Genomic DNA, 18,598 nt, shown 5'->3' with positions numbered 1-18,598 from the left:
GGTCTGTGTGCAGAGCAGCCTGGGCATCAAGCTTTCCCAGGCTGCTGTTGTGGACCTGGCTGCACCCCCAGCCCCTACTTTCCTTGCTGCTGCCCTGTCCCCTCAGCCCCTCCTGTCACACCGATGCAGAACAGGTTGTCACACCCCCCAGCACAGGAAAGCTGGTGTTGCTGTACAAGCAAAAAACATCCCCAGTGAAAATGCCCCAGCAGGAGTGTGTCTGATGAATGGGAGCCAAACAGCTCTCCCTCCTCAGGATAACCCCTCACAGCCTGGAGTGAAGTCCTTGCCCATGAACCCACATGTGGCATCATCCCCAAATGCATCCCCCCCTGCTGCCTGGGGGCCTCAGGCTTCTCCATGTGTTCTCAGTTTAAGTGATATATATATATATATATATAAGCAGTTCTTAAGGGCCCTAACAGAGGAGTTCTTGCTGTCCTGGCAGTGATCCCAGAGCAGACCCCCTCACCCCCCCCCCCCCAGGTCTGGTTCCTTCTGGGTCAGTGTCCATGTGAAAGCTCCTGGTGTCTTCTCCTGAGGTGCCTTCTCTGGGTGTTGGTCCTTTCCTTGAGCAGCCCAGGGCTGTGTTTCTGAAGAGCAGTGTGGTTAGCTTAAAACCAGATGGAAAAATAGCTTGTGTGCTTATAAAATAGTGTTTGGACAAAAGTTCATCTCCAGACCTTTCCTTGGGCTTCTGAGCTACTTTTCAAAGCGAAATGGTGAGAGAGACTTTCTCTGAGGCCCCTCCTCTAAGTTATGTGGGCCTGGAACTCTCAGTGTCCCAGCACAGTTACTTTGGACACATTTCTTTCTCAAATATCTTTAATGGGAACAGACAAGATAATATAAAGCCTCTTCACAGTCACTGCTAATCAGGAGAAGGAAATGTATTGACTACAAAACAGCCTTGATATCGACAGGGAAATTGCATCTTTCTCTCCTGGTACACACAGTTTCTGGTCAATACTCAGAAACATCTTTGTTCCAGCTTGATGTCACAGGTGAGAGACTTGCAGCACTGGGGACAGGGAAGCAGACTCATTTTTAGAGATAAATGAAAAGGGACATTTAAAGGATGACAACAAGACACGAGACTGGCAAGTCCCAAACCATCCTCGTGCAGGTAATTCTCTGTAATGCTCAGATCTCCAGTGTGTGTTCCAGCAGGGTGAGGAGCTGTGGGCAGGAGCCTGGGGGGTCCTGCAGACAGAGCCAGGCCTGCAGACCAGCCCCAAGTCCTGGCACCATGGGAGAAGCTCCCACAAAGCAACTGTCCAGGAGAGAGTTTGAAGCACCACTGGGAATCATACAGGAAACAAGGAAGCTCTGGCAGGAGGAGACTTTTTAAAATGTATTTTCATACAGGTACATGAAGAACACGGTGTGAGTTGGGGAAATGGCAGGAAGCTGCATCAGGGGAGGTTTGGGCTGGACATCAGGAAAAGGTTTTTAACCCAGGGGGTGGTTGAGCACTGGAACCAGCTCCCCAGGGCAGTGGTCACAGCACCAACCTGCCTGAGCTCAGGAGGTGTTTGGATGATGCTGTCAGGCATGTGGTGTGGGTGCCCTACACAGGGACAGGAGTTGGACCCTGATGGGTCCCTTCCCCCTCAGCACTGATCCTGTGGTTCTCAGGGTGCAGGAGCTACCGGGGCTGCCCCTGCCAGCTCTGCCCTGCTGGCTCAGCCCACCAGCCCTGTCACTGCCCAGGCAGAGAGCACAGGGCCAGTCTGACACCAGGGCAGGGCACAGCCCTCCCATTAGTAACAGGAAATAACCCTCTGCAGGTTGTTAAACTCTGCAGTTAAACGGGATCAAAAATGATTAAAAGCTAGAACAGATTTAAAGTCAGGTAATTCTAGGCAAGCCTGCCAGGAGAATGAGCTGTCACCTCCCTGGTGATGGAGCCTGGTTTCCTGATACAGAACCTCCTCTGACCCTCTTCTGGAGAGGCTGAAGGAGATACAGGTACAAAATGAGCAAGGAGAGAAAAAAAATACTCCCTGTCCAGTGTGTTCTGTAGCAGGTTTGGCCAATAAAGTGGGATATTGGAGGGGGGCAGAGGAATGTGAAACGGGGACAATGTCAATGAAAACAGCCATCTAATGATTGCAGAGAGCTGCCTTCAGGGTTCCAAATCCATCTCGGGGGAAAAATATCTTCCTCCAGGGACAACTTGGGGCCAGCTGCACCTTAAATAGTGATCAGCTACAGAAAACACCAGTGGGCTTTGCAGGAGAGGAAAAAATGCCCTAATGAGAAGTTAAAAAGGTACAAGACAGGAAGACAACCTGATTCAGTGGTTTGATCTGTTCTAAACCATCCTGGTTTAGGATGCTTCTGAACAACTGTGGGCTTTTTGTCTGTTTAGCAGGTCTTCTGGTGAATTACAGACTATTCCCATTCAGACTGGAATGATGTGGCTGCCACAGGCTGGGAGAAGGTCAGAGCCAGGCGGGTTCAGCAGGCGCTGGCAAAGGCCCAGCAGAGTCTCTGGAGCTGCAGAGCTGGGGTTGTTTCCTGTGGGTTGGGGTTGTTTGTGGGTTTTAAATGACTGACAATTGGCACTTCTGCCCTCCCCACCCCACCCTCCTGTTATTCCTGTGGCTGGACACAGCTTCCTCAGGGGCAGCTCTCTGGGCTGGCCGGGGTGCATCTCACTGCTCCGCAGCCGGAGGCTCTTCCTCCATCTCCTGCTTCTCCAGCTGGGGCTCCAGGGGCAGGAGACACTGCACCTCCTCCCTGCTGATGGCCACCTTGTCGGGCTGCAGCCACCTCCTCAGGTGCTCCAGTGTGCTGAGGGACAGACAAGACACCCCGTGACCCCCAGAGCAACAGAGCTGCACAGGAAGGTCTGAGAGCAGCGTTTGGAAAACCCTGGGACATGTTCCTTTCCCCTCCGTGGGAATTCCTGTTGCCACAGACAAGGTCCAGCATGAGAGTGATTCCTGGGCCAGAGGAGGAAGCAGAATCTCTTGGTCTGCAGCCTTTCTGCTCTACTTGGGCTTTTCCAACTACGGTTAGAGAAGTTTTTACACTTGGATTCTCCTTGATGAAAAGAACCCTCAGCAGGTCCCTCAGCCCTTGTTCTTCAAGTACTGTCTAAAAACTACAATTCCATTCCCAGCTTTCTGGGCTGGAAGTAAAAAAACAGGGCTAAACTAAAACTGTGATGGAGATGAGGAAGTAACAGGGGCGAAGAGAGGGGAACAAAACTCAAGCACCTATCAAAACATGTGACCATTAATACCCCCCAAGGACTGCAGGAGCAAAGGGCACTATGTGAACACTCCAGAAGGCCAATCAACCTGTGGACTCTACAGATGTTCACAAATATGTTGGAGCACAATTACTGTCCTACAGCCTATCTCACAATACCTGGTCTGATCAGAGCAGATCTACCCTTCTTTTTGGTAAAATACTGGCTAGAATTCTACAAGTTTAATATTCTAACTCCTAAATGCAGGAGTGAGCAGGGGCTGCTCCCCTTCTGGAAGGGTGAGTCACATCATTTAGCACAGCCACAAAACTGACTTGCTTTTCTCTTTTTCTCTTGCCCAGGAGCAGAATTTCACATGGCAATATCCTTGGAATTATCTGTGGGCTAGAAAGTTAAGGTTTGTTGTTTGGTGGGTGAGAATCAAATACTCTGGTGCTGCTGGGGAGTGACCTCTAACTTCAGAGATTCTAGGGAGGAAAATGCTTCCATGGACAACATCCCCAGCCCTTCAAAACAGAGCAGATATGGCTACAAAAGCTTGTTTTTAAATGTAAATCACATTGAAGTTTACTGGTCAAAGAGAGAATCTAAAAACTCCTTATGAACATGGATTATTTCTCATGCTTAAACTCCCAATCTAGCTTAAGTAGATTTTCTTCAAGGGAGAAAAATAATCTTCTTTTCAACTTGAGGCAATCATGAGAAATGTCAGCTCAGAAAGGAGAACAGTGGAGGGCTTTATAAGTGATTGGAAGTGAGACTGCTGAGGAAAAGGACTCTCATCTTAATTCATACATCATCTGGAAAAGGGTGAGGAGAGAGAGGGAGCAGCAGAACAGGAGGTAGAGCACCCAGCTCTGATCAGGATTGGTACCAACCCTGCTCTGAACTTCAGACCCCACTTGTGGCTGAAGCAGAGCTTCACTGGGCTCTTGCAGACACACAGGGACTGGCTTGGGGGTCACTTGTGGAGTTAAGCCTCAGAAAAAGCAGCCTGAGACACATCACACACCCCTCCTGCACCTTTTCCCCACCCCAGAGGGACAGGAGAGTTGATCACAGAGGTCCTGGTTGTCTCCATGCTGGATCACCCCAGTCTGAGGGATGCAAAGCTCAGTGAGCAGCACTGGAAGTCCAAAGCTGACCAGGGCAGTGTGCTCCCCTCTAGCACCAGGAGAGTGGTTGTTATCCAGCTGTCCCAGAAAGCCTGGACAGCCACAGTGAGGGGCAACGAGCTGTGAGTTAGTGACACTGTCCCAGCACAAGTCCTGCCAGAGCCCAAACTAGTTTCTAGGAAACAAAGAGTGTTTGCCAAGGTGATAAGAACTAATCCCTTCTCACCAACTTGCTCGTTACCTCTCATCCGAGTCGTGTCCCTCTACATAAACTTCAGACTCAAACTTCTCCTGCAGGAACCTGTCCCAGCACTCCTTCTTGGCCTGGGAGAGAGTGTGCAGCATCTCCTTGGAGGTCACCTCCTGAGACAGGCCTTTGATCCTCATCAGTCTTCTCTCTGTCAGGAGGCAAGGGAGGGGGTTGGTTACCTTGGTTCTGTTCTTCTGAAAGGGAAGAAGAGTAGTACCTGGACTTGTACCAAAAAAGTTAAATGAGCTCAAGACTAAGTCATATTTTAAGTCATTTTCCCCCTGTATCTGCAGGCTACACAACTGCATCCACTGTACATGCACAGGATGGCCCCTACCAGGTGGCACTTCTGGAGGAAATCAGGTTTATGCCACCAGCCAACTCTGCCCACTTCTGGGTTTTAATAACTCTGGCACTTGCTGCTCAGTCTCCACAAAAGTCCCACAGGTGGGTTCAGATCTCACAGGCATTAAGATGCAAACATGACAGGATTATGAGCTGGAAGTCTCAGAACAGCACCTGAGTTTCTCAGCCACAGGGGACCATGCAAAGTGCCTTGTACCAGACCCAGAGTCACCCAACTACAGTGCCCAGAGCTACAGGGAAGCAAATGTCATTAATTCCTCTGGTCACAAAAGCCCATGACATGGTTTCCTCAAATTTGGTCAGGTATTGACTTCTGAACTCCCATTTTGCTGCAGTGCATCATGCCTGGTTGCTCTGGGCTGGCTGAGCCAAGGGAGCTGTGTGTGTGGCTGCACTGCCAACCAGACTGCAGGCTGGCCCAGGAGAAAAATAACTCTGCAAGAGGGAAAGAAGGGGAAAAGAGCAGCCACAAAGATGGACTGTTTTGCTACAAGTGGAGAGAGCAGCAGTCCAAAGCTCCCCCCTAACAGGAGTGTCCATCCTGGGCCTGAATGCTGTGGTACAATGAGGCCTTTGAAGGGAGCAAAAAATACTTCAACAGGGTGAGAAACCCCAGGGCCTTAGAGCTCCAGACTGCTGAGCCATGCCAGGATGTGAGCTCTGGAGCTGGGAACCCTACCAGCCCTCACGTCAGGGGTTTCTGTCAGCTCCCTCTCAGTTTGCAATCAATGAATGGCTCAGGAATTAAGCAGTGGCACAAAGATGATCTGCATGGTGTGTCTCCCTGAAGTACAGAGTCTGCAGGGGCAGGATGGGGAAGCATCAGAGCTTTCTCTCCCACTCCTGTCCCCTTCCTCTCCAACCAGAAAGCAGACCACAGAAAGAAATGTCACTCCTCTCTTTCCCCTCAGAAGCATCTCCTGAGGCCCCATAAAAAGCATGAGGCACACACTGGTGACACAGAAGCACAAGGGCTCTGCAATGAGCTCAGAATGCATTTCCCCTCCAGCCAACTACAGTGGAACTACCTGCTCTTCAGAGAAAAAAAACAGCAGTACCAGTGTCCCCATCCCATTTATTTATTTTTTTTGGGGGGGAAACCCCCAGATTCTTTGGGTGATACCAAGTTCATTTCTGTGGCAGAGCTGGGGAAGTGGTGACAATGCTTCTCCTTCCCACCCCTGCTTGCAGCACACGAGGGAGATGCTAAATGTCTGCAAGACACCTTTCCAGCCAGAGCTGGCAGGACTGCCACCTCAGCCACAGCAGCAGCCAGGGCTGCCAGCAGGCACCCGAGCCATGGGGAGGCCGAAGCCTCAACACTCACCCAGCGATGCTAAATACACCTCTGAATCGTGCAGGGGTGCCCAGGGCTTCAGGCTGGCTGGGGAAGAGCCGCCGGCTCCGCGGCCCTGGCTGCCTCCGTCGGTGCAGGAATCCAGGAAGGAGTCGGTGAAGGCATTGCCGGAGTCCCTCTGGTCGGGATGGGGCAGGCAGGGGCAGATTTCGGCCCACAGGTCTTCGCTGGGCCTGGCGACCGCGGACTCGACGCTCTCGATCATCCTCATGGCGAGGCCCTGAGGGAGGGGGGGGGCGGCGGGATTCAGCACCGAGCACCGAGCACCAGCCCCTCGCGGCCTCCCCCCGGAGGCTGCAGGGGCTCCCACCCCGCCGGGGACCGGAGATACCGCCCCGGGGACCCGCCTGTGCAGCCCGAGCCCCCGCGGGGCCTGCGGGACGCGGCGGGGAGGCGGGCGGGCCGCGCTGCCCTTCCCGCACGGCCGCGGCTGCCCCAGCCTCCTCCCCGGGGACGCGGAGGGGTGGTCCCGGCCCCGGTCCCCGATCCCCGATCCCCGATCCCCGATCCCCGATCCCGGCCCCGGCCCCGGCCCCGGCCCCGGTCCCCGATCCCCGATCCCGGCCCCGGCCCCGGCCCCGCACCCGCCGCCGCCTCCGCCCCGTAAGCGCGGGCAGCCCCGCGACGGCTTCGCACCGGATCTCGATTGGCAGCCAGGCCTGACCAATCGCCGCGCTGCCCCTCGGCCAGGGCCGCTCCCATTGGCCCGCCGCCCAGCGGAGGGCGGGGCAGCGGCGGGCAGGGCCCGGGAAGCTGAGCCCCGCCCCGGCGCCATCTTGGCGAAGGGCGGAAGCGTTCCCGCGCGGCGGCGGGGCCGGCCGTGACACCCGGTAACGGGGCCCGGGGGCGGCACCGGGACCGGCCCGACGGGCTGGGGTGACCTGGCGGGACAGGGGGCAGCCTGGGGCCTGCTCCGCGCCCTCCTGCCCGCTGCCGCGGAGGGAGCCGCTCCCCCGGTAGAGCTCGGGTGCCCAGGCCTTGTGAGGAGCCGCGGCGGCCCCGCCCGGCAGCTCCCGGTGATCGAGGGCCCCTTTCCCGCCCGGCCCGTGACCGGGTCTGTCCCAGCCCCGGATGCGCGTTCCCAAGGGCTTGGGGCGAGGCGGCTGCGCGGGGCGGGACTCGGGACGGTTTGGCAGCTTTAAAGGCTGTTGCGCTGAAGCTCGTGGCGGGAGCGGAGCGGGCGGCGGGGCCGGGGTCACCCTGGGCTGGGCCGGGGTCACCCTGGGCTGGGCCGGGGCCCCTCGGGACAGAGAAGGACACGGAGGGGCTGGAGGGTGGCCAGGGAAGGGCCCCGGAGCTGGGGAAGGGGCTGGAGAACTTGTGAGGAGCAGCTGAGGGAGCTGGGGGTGTCCAGCCTGGAGCCAAGGAGGCTGAGGGGAGACCTGCTGGCTCTGCAGCTCCTGAGAGGAGGTTGGAGCCAGGGGGGTCGGGCTCTGCTCCCCAGGAACAAGGGATGGGACAAGAGGAACCGGCCTCAAGCTGCTCCAGGGGAGGCTGAGGTTGGATCTGGGGAACAATTCCTTCCCCCAAAGGGCTGTCAGGGCCTGGCCCAGGCTGCCCAGGGCAGGGGGGGAGTCCCCATCCCTGGGGGGGTTTCCAAGCCCTGGAGATGGTGCTGAGGGACACGGGGCAGGGGTGGCCTGGGCAGGGCTGGGGGAACGGGTGGGACTGGAGGGTCTGAAAGGGCTTTTCCAATCCCAGCAGTTCTGTGGGCTGCAGCTGGTAAGACCCCTTGCAGCTCTTCCCTGCCCCGTGTCACCTGCTGCGTCGCCTTACAAGGAGGGAAGGTGAAGGTTTGGGGTGCCTGGTTGTGCTCTCCCCCTCAGCCAGCCCCATCTGTCTCCGTGGAATGAGCTGCCTGCTGCCCTGTGCTGTGCTGCCACTCATGGGACTGCTCTTGGCCAGGACCATGGCCTGGACGTCGAGTGGGAAGACGCACCCGGAGCTGGTCAACAACCTCTACAGTGAGTACCCGGCTGGGCTCTGGCTCAGGGACCTTCAGCTGCCCAGGGAATGTCCTGGCACCTCAGCGTGAGGATATTTGGTGCAGTTTGTTCTGAAGTGCTGCAGGCAGCGTGGCCTGAGTTTCAGGGTTTGTCCCAGTCTGAACTTGCCCTGTTTATAAACAAAAACAAGAGGTTATGCCAAAAGTGGCAGGAGGGACCTGGGCCTGCAGCCCGTGGAGTGGGGGCTGCCTGGCACCTGCCCAGGGGCTGCAGCTTCTGTGTCCCCTCCAGTGAGATGCCCTGGGACAGGAGCAGGGCTCAGTGCTGCTCCACTCTGGAGCTGGGACAGGAGCAGCATTCCATTCCAGGCAGGTGGCTGGAACACACTGAAGAAGAGATTTAAACTTTCCCTGCTGCTTAGGCTGTTTTGTCCCCTGTAAGTGCTCCCTGAGATGAGGTGTGAAGGCATGCTGAGTGTTTCTGCAGTCACCACTCTTATCTTCAGCTGACTGACTGTGCCAGTGCTCCTGGAGCCTGAGCTGCAGTCCCCACTGTCACCCCTGAAGGTGTGACAGTTCCATGGCATGTGGCAGGAGCTCTGGGGGTGCCAGTCTCCATCCTTGGAGAGAGGCCAGGCTGGTGGTTGGGACCATGACAGGATTTCATTTGGTGTAGCAGGAACTGAAAAGGATCTGGTTCCCTCTGCAGTTCTGTTTTCTGTCCCTTCTCAGGTTCTTAAGGCTGAATTCTCCCCCTGCCACTGAACTGCTCCCCCACGTCCAAACCTCCTCTTGCTGCGGGACTGAGGATTTAAGTCCTTTCTGTTTTCTTTCTTCTCCCAGAAAAAGGGATCATTAAATCCCAGCGAGTCTTTGATGTGCTGTTGGCTACTGACAGAGGACACTACATCAAGTATTTCCCATACATGGATTCTCCTCAGTCTATTGGTGAGTAGCTCCAGGCACAGCATTCCCATCTTCCAGGTGGGCACCTTCACTGTCTGGGTTCCCTGTGCCCTCTCCCCAGAAGGGTGGCTGAGTTCTGTGATGGATCAAGCAGAGCAAACCCCCTCTGTATTTCAGCTGGGGGATCCAGAGGGAAGAACAACATGGCTTTTCTGTGTCCAAGATGTTTGTTGGTTGCTCCAGGTCCTGCTGGGCCCATGGGCTGCAAGGGCTGCAGAGGGTTTGGGAGCTGCAGGGCTGTGCAGCCTTCCTGTGCTCCTTAGTACCCCCACAGGAGGAGTTCTTAGGTCAATTCATTGCTTTAGTGCAGCACAAGAGTGTTTTCCTATGTTTAGGGGGAAGTGGGGGAGAATAAAGAACTGCTGACACTGGTGATTTTAATTTCTTGATCACATCACTTTTGTCACTTGTTCCCTTTCAGGATACAAGGCCACGATCAGTGCACCACACATGGTATGATGAACCTTCTCACTTGGAACAGAAATTGAGTGAATTGTTTGCTTGTTTTTTTTTCCCCCCTCCCTTTTTCTCAAATACTGCACTAGAAAGGTGAAGCAGATCCCACAGGTGTGATTATCATGCTTGTTTCTTTAGGCACTGTGTGAAACTCTTTTAAGAAGGGTTTGCCCTGTGCTCTTCCAGCTGCTTTAAGAGCAGGCTTGGAGAGGAGCTCCGTGCCACCGAGGCCAGCCACGAGTGCTGTCCAGCTTTTGCATGACACCTTTCTTTCCTGCTGCTTGTCACCTCATTACTGAACCTCTTCCCAAATGCTGTTCTGCAAAAAGATGTCCCAGATCAAAGACTTGAATTTTGCTCTGAGTGTGTCAGACAGGATGCCAGGGGTGCTTAAATAACACCTAGAAGAAGAGAAAGTTTGAGGAAACTCAAATGGGATGTTTGATACCCTTTTGTGCTGTTGGCCCCACAGCATGCCCACGCACTGGAGCTGCTGAAGGATCAGCTTGTGGAAGGTGCAAAAGCACTGGATGTTGGATCTGGAAGTGGATACCTTACTGCTTGCTTTGCCAGGATGGTGAGCTCCCAGGACTCTGCTCCTCATAGCCAGGTGCATCAGGATGCACTTGCCAGAGCTGGCACCTGCCTTCTGTGGGGGGGAAGGGGTAAACTCCTCCCAAATCAGCTCTTTGTAAAAACAGTCATTTTTGGAATCTCAGTGAATGCTGTATCTGCCATGAGAGATTTTGTGTGTTGACCCAGTTCAGATCAAGAGCAGTGTGGTCATCTGCTGTGCAAGTCCACTGCAGGATCCTTTTCATCTGTGCCTTTGCTTTCTGAACTCCTGACATTGTTTTTTGTGAAATGCTGGAGCTGGTCAAGTTACTCTTCTCAGGAGGTTAGCTTGCCAGGGACTGGCCCTGCCATGGGAGCTGCTAATTCTACCAAACAATTGTTTCTTTGGAAATGAAGGATTGCTAGGAATGCCCTTAGGCAGTGCCTGTGTGTCCCTGACAGAGCTGGGACTGCTCAGCCTTGGAACCAGGGGGCAGAGTGTTTGCACTTCCTGTTCAGAAACTCTGGAGTTTCTGCCTGGAAATCCTCCAGTCCCCACAGTAACTTCCCTACCAAGTACATCTCCTTTCCATGTAGGAGGTATTAGGTGTCTGCTGGCTTTCCTTTCAGATGGGCCCAACAGGGAAAGCTGTGGGAGTGGAGCACATCAAAGAGCTGGTCCATGAATCCATCAGAAACGTCCAGGAAGATGATCCAACACTGCTCAGCTCTGGCCGTGTGAAGCTTGTGGGTGAGCTCTGGGGTCCTGCTCCTTGTTCCCCTCCTGGGTGGGCACTGGTTCTGGCTGCTTGCACAGCTCTGCTGCTGGGAGCACTGGCTCACTTTGTGTTGATGCTCCTGTGTCTTGGCAGAAGCCACTGGCTAAGTGAGCACCTGCCCCCCTGACCTGAGCACGCTGGGGTAAATGAGGAGTATTTAACATGGCTGGCAGCCTGGCTGTACACACCAGCGTGGGTGCTGTGGCCATCTGAGTCAGTAAGAGATGCTCTTCAGAGAAGAGTGGTCTTGCCACACCTGGGGTTTAGTTTCTGTGAAGGGCCTGCACACACTGTTGTGGTTTTGGGAGAGTCACTTGAGTCAGCTCTCCCTGTATCTGGGATCTCCAGCCTGCACGAGGCTGCTGTGCCACTGACAGGCCCTCCTGGCTTTGACTCTTCCTCCTCCTAGCATGGCTCAGCTCCAGAAATCTCTCCCCCTTTTTTAAAAGTAAGCCAACAAAACTAAAACTCCCATCACAGTCTAGTTACAGAGTTTTCATCCTCTAGATTTCAACTGGAAGGACGCAGGAAGGATCATGCTTGTGCAGAGTTGTGATCAGGGCAGAAGTCTTTTCTGTGTGCTTTTCCTCCTGCAGTTGGGGATGGCAGGCAGGGATACCCTGAAGAGGCTCCATACGATGCCATCCACGTGGGAGCAGCAGCAGCAGCTGTCCCCAAGGAGGTAAGAGTGACCCTGTCCCCGTGGGCTGCCTGCATCAGCAGCTGTGCAGGGATTCATGCCTGGGCAGCCCCTGGAAGCTGCTTTTTCTGCGCGTTGCGCTCGGAGCTGGCAGGCTCTGCCTTCCAAGCTGTCCCGCCCTTCCCGGCAGGGCTTGTCCCTGTGGGCCCTGCTGATGCTGCTGTCTCCCCGTGGCAGCTGCTGGAGGAGCTGAAGCCGGGGGGCCGCCTGATCCTGCCCGTGGGGCCCGAGGGTGCCAACCAGGTGCTGATGCAGTACGACAAAACCCGCGAGGGGCAGGTGGTGGAGACGCAGCTGATGGGCGTCATCTACGTCCCTCTGACTGACAGGGAGAAGCAGTGGCCTCGGTAACAACCTGCTGTCCCTCGAGGAGCCTCCCTCCCTCCCTCCCTCCCTGGCAGCTGTCCCTCTGAGCTTGCTCTCCCTGCCTGCTGGCTCCACTGACAGGTCCTGGCTGCCAGGGGACGCTGCTGCCGGTAGACCTGGCTGTGCCGAGGCCCGGCAGGAGCACAGGGGGTATTTCTGCTGGCTGGGGCTTGCAGGACTCAAAGCTTTTCTCTTCTCTTTCCTGGAGCCTGTGCATTCCCATAAACGCTGCAGCCGTGTTAGTTCTGTCACTGAGCTGGAGGCCACGAGGAGTAACTGTTGGTTTTTCTTTGCCTCAGGGATGAACTCTGATGGATGGATCCCTAAAGTGACCTCAGAAAGCTCATGAATGGGGACTTGTGGCTGTAGATGGTCTGTGTGGTTTTGCTTTTTGAGCAGAGGCTTTATCAGCAGAGGTGCTTGCAAAGGCAAGTTCTGCCTTGGCAGAGCTGGTGATGGAGGGAGGCAAAGGTGTTTCCCCAGGAGCAGGGGAGGCTCTTGGGGGCCGTGTCTGGTTCCAGAGGGTGAGTGGATCCAGCTAAGTCTGTCTGTCCTCTCTGACAAGCTGTAGATAACATCTATTCACAGAGACTTCCAAAAGCAGACAGGAATACTCAGACCTTCACTAAAATGACTCTTTAACATTGACTACTCTGCCTAATGCTTGAAGAAAAGGTGCAATTACTGTTTGAGAGCAGCAGTCTGCCCTGCTTTGTCAAAGGTTAATTATATGAGCGTGTTCTCTTCCTGCCTTGTGTTGACTTGATTCAGTCTCCAGCAGTCGGGGGAGAATTTAGGGGTTATGAAAAATCCTGGTCTCCTGGCTTTTCCCTGATGGGCCCTTCCTTCTGCACTTGGCCACAGGAGAGGCTGAGGGGTGGTGGGTGTGGGCAGCAGTGAGGTCTTGCACAGAACCCCAGGATGGGTTGGGAAGGGACCTTGAAGATCATAGAAGGGTTAAGAGCTGGAAGGGACCATAAAGATCATTGCGTTGCAATTCAAGGGGCAGGGACACCTCCCACCAGCCCAGGCTGCTCCAAGCCCCATCCAACCTGCCCTTCAGCACTGCCAGGGATGGGGCAGCCACAGCTTCCCTGGGCAGCCTGGGCCAGGGTCTCACCACCCTCACAGGGAAGAGCTCCTCCCTCAGCTCTCACCTCAATCTCCCCTCTGCCAGCTGGGAACCCTTCCCCCTGCTCCCATCCCTCCCTGCCCTTGTCCCAAGCCCCTCCCCAGCTTTCCTGGAGCCCCTGCAGGCCCTGGGAGCTGCTCTCAGGTCTCCCCGGACCCTCCCTCTCTCCCCCCACCCGCACACCCCAGCTCCCCGGACGTGACGCGGCCGGACGTGACGTCACGAGATGCGACGCGCGGTGGGGCCCGGCCCGGCCCGGCCCGCCCGCCATGGCCGCGCAGGAGCCCGCGGGCCCCGGGGACGGGGACGGCGCTTCCCCCAGCCCCAAGAAGCGGCGTGTGTGGGGCGAGGACCGGCGGGTGCCGCCGCCGCGCCGGCGGAGCGCGGGGGTGAGCTTCGGGGCCCAGCACTTCGCCGAGACCTCCTACTATTTCGAAGGGGGTTTGCGGAAGGTCCGGCCTTACTACTTCGATTTCTGCACCTACTGCAAGGGGCGCTGGGTGGGCCGGACTCTGCTGCACGTCTTCGGGAGCGAGTTCCGAGCGCAGCCGCTTTCCTATTACCGAGCGGCCGCCCGCGCCGGCCGCCTCCGCCTCAACGAGGAGCCCGTCCAGGACCTGGATATCGTGCTGAAGGTGGGGAACCGCTCCCCGGGCTGGGCGCTCCCGGGAGGGGGTTCAGGGGGGATGAGCGTGGAGTGGGAGGTCACCCAAGACGGGGGAGCGCCATGAGGGCCGTCCTGCCGAGCGCAGGGTGGAGTTGGCAGCTGGAGAGAGGGAGGCTGAGGGATCCTGGGCTCAGTTTCGGGCCCTTCAGGACAAAGAAGGACACGGAGGGGCTGGAGAGCGGGCAGGGAAGGGGCAAGATTGCTGGGGAAGGGGCTGGAGAACTTGTGAGGAGCAGCTGAGGGAGCTGGGGGTGTCCAGCCTGGAGCCAAGGAGGCTGAGGGGAGACCTGCTGGCTCTGCAGCTCCTGAGAGGAGGTTGGAGCCAGGGGGGTCGGGCTCTGCTCCCCAGGAACAAGGGATGGGACAAGAGGAACCGGCCTCAAGCTGCACCAGGGGAGGTTGAGGTTGGATCTGGGGAACAATTCCTTCCCCCAAAGGGCTGTCAGGGCCTGGCCCAGGCTGCCCAGGGCAGGGGGGAGTCCCCATCCCTGGGGGGGTTTCCAAGCCCTGGAGATGGTGCTGAGGGACACGGGGCAGGGGTGGCCTGGGCAGGGCTGGGGGAACGGGTGGGACTGGAGGGTCTGAAAGGGCTTTTCCAACCCAAACCGTTCCCTGATTCTCTCCTGGGTTCCAGGACCAAGGGGCTTCCGTTTGCCCTGGTCCCTGCACTGCAGCCCCCGTTGCCTGTGGCGGGATGAGGTGGCTCCCGGGGCTGGCTCCACGCCCAGTGTCTTTCCCTTCTCGCAGAACAACGACTTCCTCAGGAACACGGTGCATCGGCACGAGCCGCCGGTCACCGCCCAGCCCCTGCAGATCCTGGTGGAGAACGAGGAGGTGGTGGTTGTGGACAAGCCCTCCTCTCTGCCCGTGCACCCCTGCGGCCGGTTCCGCCACAACAGCGTCATCTTCATCCTGGGCAAGGAGCACGCCCTGCGGGACCTGCACACCATCCACCGCCTGGACCGCATGACCTCGGGGGTGCTGATGTTTGCCAAGACCCTGGAGGTCTCCAAGAGGATCGATGAGCAGGTTCGGGAGAGGCAGGTGAGAGCTGAGGCCTGCAGGAGGTTTTTGGGGGGGTCTCCTGTCGTGGTAGCGGCTGGGAACGGGCCCAGAGTCGGGCGGATTCCCAGCACCAGCTGCCTGCAGCCGCCTCGCTGCGGCCTTAGGCCTGAGAGGCCCCTGGAGGAAAAGGCTGCCTGAAAATGTAATCAACTGGGGGGCAGGTAGGTTGGAAAGGAATCTCCTTTCCTAAGGGAGGGTGCAGAGTGACTGGCGTTGTGCAAACCAGGTGGGGAGCAGTCCCATAAACCCGTGGAAATGTGTCAGCCGTCGCCGCCTCCTCTCAAGAGGTTCTCCTCGTTTTTGCAGAGGCTCTTGGCCCAGACAGAGCTGTAGCTGTAAGGTTCTAGCTTCAGCTGCCAGGGCTTGCTTTCTGAGGTGGCAACCCAAAAGTCGCTGAGAACTGCCTCTTGAATTGGATGTGAGGAAAACAGGCCAGGCCCTTCTGGTCTGGATTTCCTGACTAGGTAGGGGGAAAGTGTGAGAGGAGATCGGGTTTAAATAATTGGTTTTGGCTTTCCCCCCCCCCTTCCCTGTGCAATTGTAATAAAACTAGGGTAGTTTGTTGCCTACACGTGTATTTCCTTGAAGGGGAAAAGAGGAATAACCGGATGAGACTTGGGAATATTTGGGCCAGAGGTGGTTTTTCTGTATTTGTGTTCTGAGAGTTGCTCTTGTGTCTCCTGGTAGCTGGAAAAGGAGTACGTCTGCCGTGTGGTGGGGGAGTTCCCCGAGCATGAAGTGGTCTGCCAGGAGCCCATCCTGGTTGTTTCATACAAGGTGGGGGTCTGCCGCGTGGACCCCAAAGGGAAGTTCTGCAAAACCACCTTCCAGAGGCTCAGCTACAACGGCAAGACCAGCGTGGTCAAGTGTCTGCCCCAGACTGGCCGCACGCACCAGATCCGGGTCCACCTGCAGTATCTGGGGCATCCCATTGTCAATGACCCCATCTACAACCTGGAAGCCTGGGGCCCCGAGAGGGGAAAAGGTGGCAAGATTGGTAAGACAGATGAAGAACTCCTTAAGGCTCTGGTGGAGGAGCATCGTTCCAAACAGAGCCTGGATATCTTGGGCATTTCGGAGGAGGACGTGGACTCCAACGCTGAAAGTAAAGACTGTGGTAGTTCAAGGGGCTGCACCAAGTCTGGGGAGGCTGATCCCATACGTGAGGATTCCTGCCCTTCCAAGGACAGTGAGGATCCCGAGAGGGACTCAAAGGATCCCAAGAGGGGCACTGAGGATCCCAAGAGGGACACTGAGGATTCTGAAAGCAACAATGTAGCAGCTCATCCGCTGAACTCTGACAGCGACCTGGAAATGCTTGAAAAAAACAAAGAGCTGGGCTCCTGTGAGAATCGGGATGGAGACAAGGGTTCAGAAAGGGACCCTTTGTGCCTGGAGTGCAGAGTGAGCCGGCGGGACCCGTCCCCCCAGGAGCTGGTGATGTACCTGCACGCCCTGCGCTACAAGGGAGCCCAGTTTGAGTATTGCTCCAAGATGCCCCAGTGGGCCATGGAAGACTGGGAGGAATGACCAAGGACACTGGACACCTACGGATGTTGTTGGCTGGGAAAGTGTCTTGTAAAGAGCTAAGACTGATTTTGTGAATGTGGTTGAGGTGAACAAGCTGCCTGAGGACTCTGAGTGGGGTGGGAAGGGGTGGTGGGGCTGGAGGAGTGTCCAGACTGCTGAGAGGTGCTGTGGAAGATGGGCAGGAAAAGGGGGCTACAGCCCTGGTTTCTGTTGCCCTGCAGTGAACAAGCACTGCAGGACAGCACCCATCTCTTGGCACAGGCAGCTCTGCCTTTCACCTCAACCTGTCCTGGCTCTGCTGGTGATTATCCACACAGATAACTAAGTGCCTGCACTTCACAGGCAGCTACTGGTTTTTCTTCTGGCCTGCTAAGTTCTTGCATCTCACAGTAATTGCTGCTGGAGTGTCATTTCAAGTGCTGGATGTCATGTCACACAAACCTACTTTTACTGTATTTTATTGTCAGACTGATTTTAAAACTCAAGTGTTACCCCTGAGAACTCTGTAAGGTAAAACCAGAGCAGTGTCCAGCTGGTCTGTTCCCTGCTTGCTGCTTGTCAGCAAGGTGGGCTTTGCTCTGAAGCTGCCCTTTCAGTATTCCTGCAAATAATGACTTATTTAAAGTTAGCAACTCTAGGGGCTGGGCCCTTCATATTGGGCTTGCTTTTGGATGTGAAAGTCTCCAGATGTTGTCTCTGAGATCCATCAGGAGACTGAGTAGGTTTTTTGCCTCTCTGCTCCCTCCCCTGTGACATGTCTCCTGCCTTCTCAAAAACACCTGGCTGCTCTTCATAGACCTGGTCCTTCTCTGTCCCTCATGCCTCATGGAAAACATCTTCATTCTTGACCACAAATCCAAAGTAAAGGTCAGTCTGCCAGCTTCTATTTTTTTACTATTTTGTCACAGCTGTACTGTGGGCAGGTTGTTTCTGACTGATGAGGACTTATACTAGACCACATCTGTGTGACAATCAGCTTTGAAGAAAAACCAAAGCTGTTTTATGAACCAGAAGACTTTTAAAATTATGTTTTATATGTTTCCAGGGTGATAAATACCACTGTAGTTCTCATTTTCATTGGTGTTTATATGGTCACTTCTTGGCCACTGGGAGGATTATTATAATAATTCTGATGTCTCAGGTTCTGTTTTATAATTTGTTTTCCCTTTTCCATACATGTCACCAGTGATAATGACCAGCTCTGTGAGAACAATCAGAACCTTTACCTGGGAAGAGCCACATTGTTCCAGGGCTGTTTGCAAATGGGTTAATGTTACTAAGATCAGGACTCTGGACCAAATCAGAATAAACCAGTGCTTACTGCTTCAAATAGCTCAAGAAACTCAGGTGATTTCTTTCTCTCCTGGATCATCCAGAGATGTGTTGGTTGTTCAATCCTGCTCAGGGTCTCTTGGGATTCAAATATCACTGCAGATACTTTATTTATAATTTCTGCCATCGTGTATTAAGGTCAGCTCTAGTACTGAGCTGCAGCCAGCTCGTGAAATGAAGGAGGTAAAAGGTCCCCTGTGTTTGAAAGAAGACACTGGAAAGTGGTGCCATCCAGACTTTGCATGTACTGAAATACCTCTTTCATGAAACTAAATGAAACTCAGTGCATAAATAGGGGTGTCTGCAGCTGTCACCAGCTTCAGGGCTGAGGGAGAGGTGGTAGATTGAGGAGCAACAGGCTTCAGAACAAAAGCAATTAGACTTTGAGGTGTCCTGGGTTTTATTGTCTGGGGGCTCAGGGTGGTTTTGGTTTTTTCCTCTCTGAATAATAAGCATCTCAAAGGGATTTTACCGGCTGGTGCCAGTAGGTGGAGAGGGTAGCTGCAGGGTCTGCTGTGGAGCTCAGTCCTGTGCTTCTCCTTTTCCTGGCTATCAGCTAGCTCTGCGTGCCTTTCACTTCTTTAAAAGGTAGCTGTCGATGAGGAGGGCGGAACAGCTTCCCTGAATCTCTGCAGTGCAATCATTTAAGCTTTTCAAATCGCTATAGCTTCCTGGAAAGCCAAGCCAGGAGCAGTCATTCTTTTTCTAAAGCAAACGCTGTGCTAATTTTCAGTGAGGCGCTGGGGCCTGCGTGGCTGGAGCTCCCTCAGCCCCTGGTCTTGCAAATAAACGAA

General features: G+C 55.3%; 3 protein-coding genes across 10 annotated transcripts; 2 read left to right on the top strand and 1 right to left on the bottom strand.

The window, feature by feature from the left end:
• Positions 1-807: 807 nt before the first annotated feature.
• Positions 808-6,950, bottom strand: CCDC32 (coiled-coil domain containing 32). 2 transcript variants are annotated; one of them, XM_051620759.1, is made up of 4 exons: positions 6,896-6,950; positions 6,282-6,531; positions 4,580-4,736; positions 808-2,799 (listed from the first exon to the last, which is right to left on the bottom strand). In XM_051620759.1, exons 2-4 carry the CDS (start codon positions 6,520-6,522, stop codon positions 2,661-2,663), a joined length of 537 nt encoding a protein of 178 aa, XP_051476719.1. In that variant the 5' UTR covers positions 6,523-6,531; positions 6,896-6,950; the 3' UTR covers positions 808-2,660. The 2 variants fall into 2 exon arrangements, with proteins under 2 accessions (XP_051476719.1, XP_051476718.1); XM_051620758.1 differs by having other exon boundaries at positions 6,900-6,928.
• A 120-nt stretch (positions 6,951-7,070) lies between these two features.
• Positions 7,071-12,826, top strand: LOC127385447 (protein-L-isoaspartate(D-aspartate) O-methyltransferase-like). Of its 7 annotated transcripts, XM_051621209.1 has the most exons (10): positions 7,089-7,141; positions 8,013-8,033; positions 8,138-8,275; positions 9,100-9,204; positions 9,644-9,675; positions 10,151-10,255; positions 10,864-10,984; positions 11,609-11,694; positions 11,890-12,059; positions 12,378-12,826. In XM_051621209.1, the coding sequence occupies exons 3-10, from the start codon at positions 8,161-8,163 to the stop codon at positions 12,388-12,390; spliced, it is 747 nt and encodes a 248-aa protein (XP_051477169.1). In that variant the 5' UTR covers positions 7,089-7,141; positions 8,013-8,033; positions 8,138-8,160; the 3' UTR covers positions 12,391-12,826. The 7 variants fall into 7 exon arrangements, with proteins under 7 accessions (XP_051477171.1, XP_051477168.1, XP_051477169.1 ...); XM_051621211.1 differs by lacking the exon at positions 8,013-8,033 and having other exon boundaries at positions 7,071-7,141; XM_051621208.1 differs by having other exon boundaries at positions 7,074-7,141; positions 8,016-8,275.
• Positions 12,827-13,457: 631 nt separating this feature from the next.
• RPUSD2 (RNA pseudouridine synthase domain containing 2) lies at positions 13,458-17,802 on the top strand. The gene is made up of 3 exons (XM_051621200.1): positions 13,458-13,845; positions 14,625-14,921; positions 15,630-17,802. The coding sequence occupies exons 1-3, from the start codon at positions 13,480-13,482 to the stop codon at positions 16,470-16,472; spliced, it is 1,506 nt and encodes a 501-aa protein (XP_051477160.1). The 5' UTR covers positions 13,458-13,479; the 3' UTR covers positions 16,473-17,802.
• Positions 17,803-18,598: the final 796 nt, after the last annotated feature.

This window comes from Apus apus, chromosome 5 (genome assembly GCF_020740795.1).
Source record: "Apus apus isolate bApuApu2 chromosome 5, bApuApu2.pri.cur, whole genome shotgun sequence".
Classification (NCBI taxonomy): Eukaryota; Metazoa; Chordata; class Aves; order Apodiformes; family Apodidae; genus Apus; species Apus apus.
This window is presented reverse-complemented; position numbering and strand designations above follow the sequence as displayed.